At 39.3% G+C, this 13,799-nt stretch overlaps 1 protein-coding gene across 2 annotated transcripts in view; it reads left to right on the top strand.

Annotated features, from left to right (window-relative positions):
• LPIN1 (lipin 1) overlaps nt 1-13,799 on the top strand; it is a 46,033-nt gene that overhangs the window by 19,213 nt on the left and 13,021 nt on the right. The window contains exons 7-14 of one of the 2 annotated variants that reach the window (XM_054279969.1): nt 2,229-2,538; nt 3,986-4,079; nt 5,415-5,602; nt 6,507-6,600; nt 8,916-8,985; nt 11,550-11,627; nt 11,750-11,842; nt 13,137-13,210. In XM_054279969.1, coding sequence (XP_054135944.1) covers nt 2,229-2,538; nt 3,986-4,079; nt 5,415-5,602; nt 6,507-6,600; nt 8,916-8,985; nt 11,550-11,627; nt 11,750-11,842; nt 13,137-13,210 — 1,001 coding nt within the window. The remainder of the gene's footprint in view (nt 1-2,228; nt 2,539-3,985; nt 4,080-5,414; nt 5,603-6,506; nt 6,601-8,915; nt 8,986-11,549; nt 11,628-11,749; nt 11,843-13,136; nt 13,211-13,799) is intronic. The other variant, XM_054279970.1, reaches the window with a different exon arrangement.

Here is a 13,799-nt window from a genome sequence, read left to right as displayed (position 1 = left end):
ACCTAAAATTAGAGTGTTTTATGTAAGGTAATTGAATCTTACTCCATAGAAGGTATAGGAAAGTACCTTATGGCATGGATATTCTCAATACTGATGATATACAGTAGAAAATGAAGAAGTAACTGAGACCCAGTCTTTTAAACATTAGTAGCTTAAAAAACAGAAAAAATCAAACCCAATGTCCTTTGGTAAATCATTCAAATTCATAAATTATCTTAAACGGAAATTAGGTGCCTGGTATTAGCAGTCATATTCACAGAAATGAAAATGGTCTGCTTCAGTATGAAAGTATCCAGAGACACCTGCAGTTCTGTATCTGTGGATGTGCAGACATGCTGTTCTCTTGGCTGATAGGACTGGCTTGGTGCCCGTCTCCTCCTGGAGCCATTTGTCCCAGTTAGGTGAGGGATCTGTAGCCAGCAGCCTTATTTCCAGCGCTGCACAGAAACTGTGGGCAGCTGCCCACACTGCAGGCTGGTCAGGTGCTGGCTGGCTCCTTGTGACAGCTCCTGAGGAGTCACAGCATTCACATTAGAGAATGCACGTACACCAGGGTGTGAGAGGTAGAGGTCAGGTTTCAGTGGAGTACTGCAACTATGGAGGCTGGGATAGTGCAGAGTTTGGCACCTCCTGCTGAAGGCTGGCTTCTCTGCAGAAGGAGCTGCAGGAGAGATGGGCTTACACACAGTATTAAGAGGAAAAATTGCTGCTTTGCAGGCCAGGGAAGTGGGCATCCTGTTCAGAAACACTTCTATGTTCTGGTAATGGCACCAGAATTATAGTGGCACTATTGTAATTTGTTGTAATTAATTCTCTGTTGGTAATTAGTGAAAAAGAGAGTGGGAATCCAGAATTTGTAATTTCTTTAGAGGAGCTCTGGCCTCTTCTTTTAATATATCAGGTGTCTCATCTCCTCTGCACTAGTCTCTTCCCTGTGCACATTACAAGAAATTTGGGAGCTATTTTCTGTTGCATTGCACTAAGTAGTTTATTAGTTGTTTTGCACTGGGTTCTGTATTAATACACTGATAAGTATATTTGAATCCTCATGGGATTCTCCCCTGATATCACATGGTGTTTCCCTCCCCCAAGAAAGCCCCCGTGGAAATGGTTTGTCCCAGATTTACTCCTCCCCTCACCCCCTCCTCACTTGTATCCCATTGGCTGTGGCCCCCTTCCTCCTCCCCCTTTCCCCTGTGCTTAAAATCCCCAGGGAGGAGATCCCTGCCTGCTTTTCACGTGGGAAGTCGCCTGGACCTCCTGGTGTCTCTTGTTTAGGAAATAAAATAGGACTTTGTTCCCAAGAGGAAAAGAGCGCTTTCATCTTCTGCTTTTATCCTATGTAGGATTGTAAGGGCTAAGGTCCATAGCTAGCTGGATTGGACCTGAACAGCCCACCAGGATCAATCTCAGGATTTTCTGCTCAAAGAGAACTGATATAAGTGCCTGGGTCCATGCAGGAGTTCCAAATTGGCAGTTGCAGTCTAGAATGGAGGGTTTCCTGCTAGGAAATTTAGATCTTTCCTGTAGCAGTCACACACCCTGGTGTGTACAGCAAATCTTACTCCCAGAGGCTTTTCTCTCTGCAGTCTCTGTCTCTGTCCCAAGCTATTCTGATCTTGTCATACCTGAACTGGGAGTCATACTTTGGCTTTGAACTTCATGTTTGTTTGTTTGCTATGACATGAAGGTTATAGCAGCTGTTCTGCTGCTGCTGTAGTTCGGCTCCTCTCTTTGCCTCTGTAAGAACACTTTCTGTCCCACACTCAGAGAAAATATGGAATTGATCCTATAAAGTGATTTAAATTTGAAATCTGGGGATTAGACAGTGTCCTGGTGCCTGAGACCATTTTGATTTTGCAAGGACTCCAGTCTGCACCACCTTCTCTTGTTTGTCAGGTTTGCCTTCTAAGGGAAAGGAGCCAGGATTTTCACAGGAAGAGAGGAAGGCAGGGTGAGAGGTGGGATTTGCAGGTAAATGGAAAATGAAGACTGTAGAGCACATTGCAGAACAAATTATTCCTGGCCTCGAGATGCAAATGAATTTTGCACAAACACAGCAGAGAGGTCTTTTGCATATTGTAGTCTCTATCTCAGTGGTGGCTTTCTGCTGTAGTTGGTCATCCTGGCAGTCTGATCTCATTGGAGTGAACAGAACAGGTTAAACTCTGGTTGTTGTGTTTTTTAAGGGCTTTTCTTTGTAGTGATCTGTTAATTTTTCCTCACAGGCCAGTTCTCTACTCAAACCAAAGGAACCCAGCATGGCAGATGTAAATCCCTCTGAAAGCACTCACTTTCGGGTCATCCAAAGTTCCTCTGTTGAGGAGTTTAACACAGTGTCTCCTCTGCCTGCCCTTGGACAAGCAGATGCAGCAATTGCTGGTGAAAGTGAGCCCTTATCAGCTGAGACAAATAAGCCAGAGACAGAGCTGCCAGGAGCAGCTGAACCCCCATTGCCTGCAACCGAAGAAATAAAGCAAGCTGCAGCTTGCTCAGCCCAACCGACTGGCAAGATGGATTCCCCTTCCAGAAAGAAAGGTAAAGGTGTTGATCCTGCACTTTTCTATGCATGACTTTATCTTCACATTTCCTGGTGATAAAGCATCTTATTGCCATATAAATTAATCCATGGCCTGAAGGCACTTTCAGATCAGAAAAGGAATAAGCCTTCAAAACCCGAGTTATGCATCAAGCTGTTCACATGAGATATGTATTAGAAGATTCTGAAGGTCTGAAGTTGTTTGCAGCTCCGTGCATTTGAGCAAGACTACAAAACTTGCTCCATTTGACAGCTTCTGGGATTTCACTTTTGTCTATTAGCAGACTGTAGACTTGCTGGTTCACCCAAGTGATGTGTGGCTGGTAATTGTGGAAACTCTGCTTTACTGCAAAGTTGTAGTATGTCTTTTGCATAATGAGCAGATTTGCCATAAAATAAGGTGCTTTTGTTTTACATGCTTTTCAGTTTTATGTGGTACATATCCTGTCCTGAATATGTGAAATTTAACTTAATCTATCCTAATTTCTGGGCTCTATTTCCATGGTATTTTATAACAAGTGAACAAGTGTTACAGTCTTCACATGATATTTATTTGCTTACAAATGTTCTGTTTTAGAGCACTGATTATAATTATTCCATAATTATGTAAGCTCTATGTAAGCCTAGTTTTGCAGCTGCTTTTTAATCAGTAAACATACAAATTTCTTGGCCTCTTCCCCATGCATTCCACTGTCTTTGAAAACAAAAAATGATGTGTTTCTCTGCTTACTATTCAGTGCTTGTGTAGATTTTCTGATTGCTTTTGTGATGCTTAGTGTTGGAAATTGAGACAGTGAGAAGTTGTGGGTTTGAGAATGAATCCAAATTAGTTTTTGACCTTACAGTGGTTACTTATCTAGATCTACTGGCAACAAGAGGACAGTGGTTGGTCCTAGTGACAGACCTAAAAGGGGTGTGTTGTCCCCTACAGTAGTGCATGTGCACACACAACACATCAGCTGTATGTGCTTTAAAGTGAGTTGTCTCCATAACGTGCCAGTTATAGTGTGTTAGTGACTATATTTTAGTCTGTTGTTTCCCTTTTTCAAGGAGAGGTGTAAGATTAGTTAATCAAAGATTAAATGTTCTGACTGCCATACTGTGGTAATAGGCCTATGCAAATACTTAAAAGGTTTTCCTTTTGCTGTTTTCCTCTGGTGACCACTGACTTCTGATTCACAGTAGTTTTGTCTGGGATAGGGAGTCTTTGGCATGTCTCAAAACTAGTCCTCTGCCGTCCCATTTTGTTAATTCATAGTTTGCACAGTGTATATAAATTACTTGTTTTGAGATTTTTGGCAGTATCATTTTGTACAAATACAGTTCACAAACTGTTATAACTTTCTGGGTTTTAGTCTTAAAATGAATAGCTGAACAGTAATAACAGCTCTGTATTGTTACTCAGAAAATATGAATTAATAGGCTTATTTCTTCTGTCCCTTACAGACAAACGGAGCCGGCATCTTGGTGCTGATGGTGTCTATTTAGATGACCTCACTGACATGGATCCAGAAGTTGCTGCACTTTATTTCCCCAAAAAGTATAAGCCTTTTTCTTATATTTTTACTTTTTAAAAAGCTCTTTTCATCTTCCGTATTTAGATCAAACTCTTCATTGCCAGCCAGATAAGATGCCTTTTTCAGGGTTCAAGCAGAGATGAAGGCAGAAGGAAAGTAAAATTTTCTAGAGAGGAATATTAGAACTTTTGGAAGGTGCTGCATTTTGGCCTGAGAAAAGTGCTTACAGCTGGTTTTCTGTTTTGGTCAATTAATCATCATATATTGATTGTGGATGGTTATCTAATATATGCTGATGTTTGTGAGTGTTACTCACATGTCCTGAGAGAGCAGTTGGTCTTGGGATATATTTATCCCCTGTCCTGACTTACTACCATAAAGAACATCTCTTACTGTTAACAGTATTAGCAGAAAATTATTGTTCTAATTATTGCTCTAATGGATTTACTGTGGTTGATTCACCTATAAATATGAATGTGAGAAAATAAGTTTTGGAAGATGAATGACAGAGTTATATATGAAAATACTGCACCCTGAGCATACAACTTCCAACTTGTTCTGATCTTTATTGGAGCCTCTTGCAACATTTATAGTTCTCTTTCAACCTATGCTCTAGTCACTTGATGAAAGTCATTGAGCAACAGCTAAAGTAGCTTGTGTACTTTATTTTTCATTTTTCACTTGCTTAAACTCAGCTGCTGTAATATTAGCATTTCAATAAAGCTGAGAAGGATTAGTTGTATGGGGAAAATGTTGGATTGAAAATTTCTTTCTCAAATGCATTCATATAATTCTGAAGTGGAAAGCAGAGTTTGATGAGCTTGAACTTTCGTAATGTTGATCTCATCAGATTTTAAGTAGGTATAATAATTTATTGTTTTTGAAAATTTTAATGCTAGTAGTTTACATGTAGAGTGTTTTATTTATATACATGACACATAAATACACAAACATACACATTATTTGTTTGGGTTTAACTATCAGTTTATATAGTTAATATAGATATAATAATAAACTTACATGCTTGTTCTTGTTCCTGTGTGGGAATAGTTCTACTAGTATAAACTCTGCTTATTGTATAATTATTTTGTCTATTAAGATTATACAGTTTATTTTCCTAGCTCATATAAATAAGTGAAGCTATAATTATACATGCCTAGTTTAGACAATTAAGTAGAAGCAATCTAATACTGGAGGGCACACGAGGCCTATATTACTTTGTTTTGTTTTGCTGTAAAACTTAAACAAAGTTTTTTCTTTTTTTTTTTTCTTTTTTATTCCCTGAGCTTGTACTTGTTAAATGGAGTGAATTTGGGAATGAACACGTGAAGACTGAATTGCTGATTTTTCTGTTCCAGTGGGGATAACACCCAAAGCAGGAGCACGGCTGACGTGGGGCCGCGGCCGGCCAGCCACTCTCCGCAGTCTGCCGGGAGCTCGGGCGTTGACAGCGGGGCTGAGAGCACCTCGGATGGAATCCGGGATTTGCCCTCCATTGCCATTTCTCTCTGCGGAGGCCTTACTGAGAACAAAGAGATAACCAAAGGTACAGGATGACTGTGTGAATTGCAGACATGTGCTGGCAGCTGGGTTTGAGCTTCCCAGCCTGAGGCTGCAGAGTCCTCCTGTGGCTGTGCTCAGCACTGGCGTGAGAAAATAAATGCTGGCCATGTAAGGATAAACTTCCTAGAACCTCTCATGATTTTTAACACATTTGAACAATCCACTATATATGAAAAGTTTTGGAAGTATTTCATTGGTATTTTTACTTCCTGATAGTGCTGTGTTTTGTATCACAGTAGTGTTAATGATACTTTTGCCACTTAGTACAGTATATAGCTAGAAAACTCACAGCTGTTAGTGTCAGGAGTGAAGAAGGTGGCCCATAAATAGAGAGATGAGGAGAAGGAGTTGAAAAGTTCAGTCTGATTCCTGCCCTCCCTCCAGTTTCTGGTGTAACTTTTAGATAAATCACAATACTTTTTGCCTTAAACTTCCAGTGGCATAAAGTGAAAATAAATGTGTTAACACTTGCACTTTCTGCAGTAATGTGGTGTCACAAAATCATATGAGCCTGATGCCACAGACTGCTGCTCACAAGCTATTTATTAAAATGTTTCAAATATCCTGTGATTTATTTGAGTCATACCCTCATCTGAATCATTTGTAAATTACATAATTTTTCTAAAAGGAGATTTTCCTCCCTCGCAGTCCAACCCCTGAGCTTTCACTTTAGCTTGTATTTTGAAAGGAAAAACGCCCAGAAACAAAGAAACCCTCATCTTGTGAGATTGAGAGTCTCTGAACAACTTCCATATTGCAGTTAAATCTCATCACCCTTGTAATGAAGGTGAAACCAATGTGTGTGAGAGGTGCTGAGAGGTTTAGGTTGGCCCATCCCAGGCATCTATAAATGCATGCTTTACAAATGTAACTTCTTTCCCCCACAGAAGAGTTCTTAGAACATGCAGTAACGTATCAGCAGTTTGTGGACAATCCTGCTATTATTGATGACCCTAACCTTGTGGTTAAGATTGGAAATAAGTAAGTATACTTCATATTACTGTTATAACAAAGACACTTCTTTGTCACTTCAGTGCATTACATCAGTATAACTATAGCTGAAAACGAGGTTTTTAATGTTTGTAGCTTGGATTCATCCAGAAAGAGTCAGCTCCCTAGTGAATTCAGGTCCTTCTAGTTACCTTTCCTCCTTTGAATTGAAAGTGAAGAGCAGTTTCAGATGACCTCTTAGTGACACAATTTGAATTTCAAGAAGCTGTTATTAAATGCTAATAGTATTCACATTCAATTGACAGAGTAAAAATGAAATACGATGTGAACTTGCTAAGGCTTGCCCTGAGCCAGTTTGAATAATTAATATTTACAGGGATACATCAGTCTGCTTCCAGTCACTCAGTACCAAGCAATTTTTTTTAAATATACTGAATATTTTGCTAATATGCCTCTGTGGAGGCATTGCTTTTCAAAATTTGTCAAACTTCACCCACTGAGTTCGAGGCTTCCATTTCTGCAAGGCATTATTTTGTATGTTTGTATTGCTGGCAGCAGGGCAGTGCTGTGATCTAAGCCAGATGCAGCTTTTGGGGGGATTCTTTAACTTGAGAGTTCCTTGCACCTTGCAAACAGAGGAGAGATCATGGCTTTGTGCTGCTCTTAGAGAGGTTTGGCTACCCTTGGTCACAGCCATGGCTCATGCAAGGCTGATGTACCAGGTGATAGTTTGTATTGTGGTCAGCCTCATACCTGACCTCAGCTCTCTGTGGTCTGAGGTGAGTCACTCATTGTTTCCCTGACACTGTTCTCTGAATCTGTTGGTAGTATTTATCTGCCTGCTGAATTTATTGGGAAGAGAGGTGACCTTAGTGAGGATCTTAAATATCATCTTCTCTTAATGTCATGTGAACTTCATCTTCCCTAGACAATGGATTCTCTAATTGTCTTACTGTCTGCAACAAGGGTTGAGCCATGTTCAGTGTGTAATAATATCCTACAGACTACAGCCCCTAAGTTTTATGTGGCTCCTTGATGGAAAAACAGTGAAAAAAGCTTGCAGAAGTGTGGCTTATGCTGTGATAAAGAGGAGTATAATAAGGACTGTAGCTGGATGGGTGCAGCCAGAGAGCTGTGGTCAACAGCTCTGTCCAGATGGAAGCTGATGTCCCTGAGGGCTCTGTCCTGGGGACTGATGCTCTTCAATATCTTTGTCAATGACACAGACAGTGGGACCGAGTGCACCCTCAGCACATTTGCAGATGACACAAAGCTGAGTGGTGCAGTGGAATCAACAGAAGGAAGTGATACTGCCTGGAGGGACCTGGAAAAACTTGAGGAAAGGGCCCATAAGAAACTCATGAAATTCAAGAAGTTAAAATGCAAAGTGCTGAAGCTGGTTTGGAGCAAGCCCAGATATGAGTACAGGCTGGGAGATAACTCATTGAGAGCAGCTCTGTACAGAAGAACTTGGGGGTTCTGGTGAATGAAAATCTGGATATGGGTCAAGAGTGTGTTTGCAGCCCAGAAAGGCATACGTGTCCTGGGCTGCACCCAAAGCAGCAGGGGCAGGTCAAGGGAGGGGATTCTGCCCCTCTGTTCTGTTGAGACCCCACCTGCAGTGCTGCATCCAACCCTGGGGTCTCCAGCACAGGATGGACATGGACCTTTTGGAGCAAGTTCAGAGGAGGGACATAAAGGTGATCAGAGGGCTGGAGTGCCTCTCCTGTGAGGACAGGCTGAGAGAGTTGGGGTTCAGCCTGGAAAAGAGAAGGCTCTGGGGAGACTTCATTGCAGCTTTTTAGTACTTAAAGGGGACTTAGAAAAAAGAGGGAGAGCAGCCTTTTATATGGTAATAGTGATCTGATACTGGGAAACAGTTTTAGATGAAAAATTCTTTATTACTGTAAGGATGGTGAGTTACTGAAACAGATTGTCCAGGGAAGTGGTGGATGTCCCTGGAAGTGCTTAAGGCCAGATTGAATGGGGCCCTGAGCAGCCTGATTTAGTGGAAGGTGTCACTGCCTAAGGCAGGTGAGTTGGGATTAGATGATCTTTAAGGTCCCTTCCAACCCAACCGTTCTGTGATTCTGTGATGACTTGAGTAACGTATGACAAACACCCTTTCTGCTCAAGGCCTAGCTTCTATTGCATACCCTGAAAAATGTATGGGGTAAATACCTGTGAGCATTCTGTGGAATAAGATGGGTCTGTTATTACTAGTGCAGGTCAGAGTTTGATCTGTGCTTCATGGCTTTAACCTGCCAGGTGGTGAATACCAGGTAGATTGTGAATTGGGGCTTTGGGATTACAAAATGCTGTAATTGTCTCCCTTGCATGCCCAGGTACTACAACTGGACGACAGCTGGTCCCCTTCTGCTGGCAATGCAGGCATTCCAGAAACCTTTGCCAAAGGTGAGATTGAACATGAAGGCTGGTAAGAGGAGGAGTTTAAAAAGGTACCACTGATTAAGGGAGGGAAATGGGTTGTACAAGAGAATCTGCACATCAGTAAAATCTACCCACATATAGCCATTCATTTATCTTACATTATGGCCTAAATAAGGGCTAAGTTTGGTCTGTGAATAGTGTTTGTTTGCTAGGCTAAAGTTATTACAACTATTTTGAAGTAGAAAATTAATTTTTTATTTAATTAAAATGGATTTTAAACATAAATTACATTGACCCATGTTAGTGTTTGCTATAGCTGCATACTTGGTGTTTGCTTTCTGTTTTATATCTATACTGCATATATTATTAAATAAATACAAATAAGCTCAGTGAATAAGGTTTAAATACTAGATGAGGAAGGCCTGCAGCTTGCTAGCTTTTTGTTTCTCAGTTGGCTGTTCATAACCTAGGTAGGTAGTGCCAGATAGCTCTATGACTGTGTGACAACAGTGTGTGTTGGCTTATATAAGTGTGCTGAAGAAGTTAGTTCAGTGCCATATGACCTGGTGCCATGTAGGTGCTCATGCCAGAAATACTGTAAATGTATATAAAGAAGTAGTATCACCACTATCCCTATTTTGTGTCCTGGTTAGACCTGGATTTAATAAATTTTTGAACCTAAACTTTCCTCCTGCCATTTGCAGCACTTCACATATCTTTGGGATATGTGTGAATTCAAGTGCTATCTCTGTTGCTATCACTGTGCACTAAAAATTTCTCCAAAGCCCAGAATACTCTCTGCCAGTGTTTCTTTCTTAGTGCCACGTTACCTCCATGTGCAGTCATGTACAGCTGCATGGTACCATCCCAGTATAAAGTAAATTGAGCTTAAAAATCTCAAATATCTGGTCAACATTGCTTGAATTTCAAAGATGTCACAGAGCCAGATGTTTTGTGCATTACTGCAAATGTTCTGGTAATCATCAAACTCAAATGCCCACAGAAGGTACATGGTTACCCTACTCTGTATTTGTTGAGGGCTCACACAGTGTGATTCAGATCTTGATAGGTGCCTCTTGGGTCTTCATTGGCAATAAAAATAATGTAAGGTAACTACATTTTAAATTAAACACCTCAAAGCCTGAGCCAGATGTCTTGGGTTTTGCCTAGGATGTGTAAATGGAAAGAAGTGCTATAAAATATTTTTCCATAATGTTACAGCAGATGGCAATTTTTTCAACAGCTTGATACTTATGTCATTATTCATATAGGTTATCAGTTGAGAAAAATCTTCTATGAGTGTGTAATTCAATGTGCTTGGGTTTTTTTAATGGTTAATTTATATTCTGAATGCTGATAACTTTCTTGAGAGTGCAGTTTTAATTTAGTGGAGAAGCCAATATTTATAGTTTGAGCAATCTGTATTTTTGGAAAGGTTTGCTTGGCTTACTGTACCTCTGAAACTAAAATGACTCATTTATGTTACCAGTCATCCTACTGGTTTTCTTCATGACTTGTTACTTAGAGTTTTGATTTGCTGTAGTAATGAGGTTAAGGAATTGAAATACTAAGATACTTTAATAATAAACAGTTTATGAAGTATTTGAAAATGGATGCTTTTGCAAAAAAATTTTACTGATGTTCTGTAAAATACATTTATATGCACATCTAATTGTAAGCTTGTGAATTCCCCCACTAAAAGTTTATAGGATATCTGCTTGAAGTTCTTGACGTGTTTGAGAATCCCCTTAAATTGTTGCTGTTGTTCTCAGTTGTGGCACTCCATTCTCCATAGCTCCATCTGCTCCCTGTTTTTTTTTTTATTTTGTTTGAAAAACTCAACTTTATTTTTCTGTCATATCTTTTTTTCTAATATACTTTAGATAATATAGTGAAGAAAACCTATGGAAAAACTGAGAAAAGGGATCCATTGTGCCGCACATTATCTGAACACAGTCCTCTCTTAATTGCTAAGAGTTCTTAGTTTTTAAAATTTTTTTAAAAATCATTAATCAACATCACAGCTTTCTTTTGGCGACCTTGCTTGCAATGGAAGCTGTCATCTCAGAAATACAAGTGTCCAAGCTGTTCTAGGGTGTAACAAACCCTGTGGCCACTTTTACCTTAATATTTTCCCATCCATCTGTTGCTTCTCTATGAGTGAAAGAATTCAGCTCCCCTTGTTACAATGCATAAGGCTCCAGTCATTATAGATTGAAAGAGCTTTTCTACTGGTGTCTAGTGTGTAGAACCAATGTAAAGTAGAAAAGGTTTATAAAAGAAACTATTCTAACATTTTCAGTGAAGTTCATAGCATGATAATTCATAAACTCATAGAAGCTAGTAACTTCTTTACTTTTTGCTAAGCTGGTGATTGAATATAAACTTCGTAAATAACTCTTGCATGTCAGTTTGTTACTGTTTTGCATGATGCCTCCTTTAGGAAGTGATTTTTTTTTAATGTATATTTTGTACTAAACTTAGAAATAGCAGATTCTCCATTCTAGACGTTATACTAACATCTCTTTATGCTTTTTTTCTTCTTTGATTTGATTTCTTTTTCATTTTCCTTTTAAAAATACCATAAGTATTCATGCTTAAGTTACTTCAGAGCAGCTCTGGATACCATTAGATTTTGCTTTAGTAGAATTTATGGTCCACAGACAGTATGTTTACTTTTATTCTATTTATTATCAGTTAAAACTTGTGTGTTTGGCACTTTTTATTTATGTATGTCAGATTGTCGTTTATTTTGGGCCTTTTTTATGTTACCATCCATTTATCACAGGCAACTGTGGAATCTATAATGAGGGACAAGATGCCAAAGAAAGGTGGAAGATGGTGGTTTTCATGGCGAGGCAGGAACAGCACTATTAAAGAGGTAAGTTTAAGAAGCAAACTGAGTTTCCTTCTGCTTGCAGTGAGAGGCCTGAGATCTGCATACTCATCCCTCAAAACTTCAGAGGGTAACTTGGTACTCAGTTTGACTGAGGGCGTGCACATGAAACATAATCTGAGGTCTGTTGTTTTTGCTTCAGAAAGCTTTGGATCAGACCCTACCTGAAACATTTACCTGAAGAGTTTTGATTAATTTTCATTACACAGATCTGAGGCAGTAGTATCTAATGTATTAAATCTCTGTTTGGAAACCTAGAATCAGAGTTGTGCCACTACTTTAAAGTTTTCACTCAGATTACCTACCTCTCAGCATCTTTGTTTTGAAGGTTGAAGAGCAGGCATATTTATGAGTAGAGTGAGCTGTAAAACTCAGCAAAACCTAAGATGCCAAACTGACTATATATATTGGTTTGAAAATCTTTTTGAGTTTCTTTTCAGAGTGTTAGAAGTTTGTGATAATAATCTTAGTCATGGATGAACATTGGAAAACTAAAAACATCCAAAGCTTTATGTGAAATATTGTTGGCTAGTAAAACCTCTTCATATTAATTTATACTACTGAAGCATTAGTACTTGAGGGGAGAAAGTAACTTTTAATGCAATTTTATGGTTGTGCCTCTGTCAAGAACTTCTTCAACCTTGCATGAGATAACCATTGTACTGATCTGTGGGTGTGGGTTTCAGAGCATGAGATTTTAGTTTTATAGTTGTTTGAAGTTTTCAGGATTTTCTCTGGAAGTATTTGATTATCTCTTGAGCTGTGGTGACTTTAAATGGAACTATGTAAAGCAGTATTTAAAAATCTTGTGGGATGACTTTGGTAGTGTTCAGCATCTACTCAAGATAAAAGCACTTTAGCAAGTTTTACTGGATTTAAGATTCAAATGATTCTCTGAAAGGTAATTTGTAGGGTTTTTTTCCTTCTCCCGAGTCATACTTCACTTTCTCAGGTGAAATCTAGCTATTTGAGGTGTATGAATTGTATAGCTATGGTGTCAATCCCAGAACTTCAACAGTACTAGATGTTAAACCTGATATTTCTCTACTTCTTCCCTGCAAAACTTATTGTTCTGAGTTCTATAGTTGCAATTTTTAGTTCTTTGTACTGCCTTTATTCTTTAAGGGTTTTAATTTGCCTACAAAAAAAGGAGACAAACACACAGTTGATTTTTACTAAGTCAGTACAAGGCAGAATTTGATTTTCAACTATTTTTCTAAAAACATCTACTTTCTGCTCAACAGGAGATGCACAGCTACTCATACTTGTATTTTTACAGGAAACAAAACCAGAGCAAGGCATTAGTGAGAGTGGACTTACAGAAGAATCTTCACAGATGAGCAGGGCAAACAGGTACCCCCAAAATCATCTGTACCTGAAACAAGCAAGAGTGATTGTTTAAAAATGAAAGCAAGTGACCTCAGCTATTTGAACAAAGAAATACTGTGTCATTGAAATACTTTAAATTTGTTACTCATTGCACCACAGAAGTGCAAATAGGAGGCCCCTACCCATGGCAGGGCTACAGACCTTGTGAGTGCATTCTGGCATTTCTGTGGTTTGGCTGGCAGCTCTGGGATTCACATTCCAGCCCCTTGGAAACACACTCTAATTGGAGCAGTTCTGCAAAGCTACATGTATTTCTCTAGAGTTTTTAAGGGAACATCATAGATGAGCCCAAGCTCTTGTCAGATCCCAGTTGCTTAAAATTTTTTTATTTATTTAGATTTATGGCCTGACAAATTAATTGGTTCCTGCATATTTTGGGAAGTTAAGGGACTTTCCAGAGTGTTTTTCACAGGCAATAGTCATGGTTTTCTATTGCTTCTTTCCAGGATTGCAGAAGTCTCTTCCTTCTTGTGCTCCTAACAATGACGCTGTACAGCCAGAATCTCACCTTTGTGGGTTCCATGGCATGAGTTTTAGCTTGCTTTAGAGGGAT

Source organism: Melozone crissalis, unplaced genomic scaffold, assembly GCF_028551555.1.
Source record: "Melozone crissalis strain CALT ecotype California unplaced genomic scaffold, PUWL_Pcris_2 ptg000027l_1, whole genome shotgun sequence".
Classification (NCBI taxonomy): domain Eukaryota; kingdom Metazoa; phylum Chordata; class Aves; order Passeriformes; family Passerellidae; genus Melozone; species Melozone crissalis.
The sequence above is the reverse complement of the archived record's forward strand: the minus strand, read 5'-3'. Positions and strand labels throughout refer to the sequence as shown.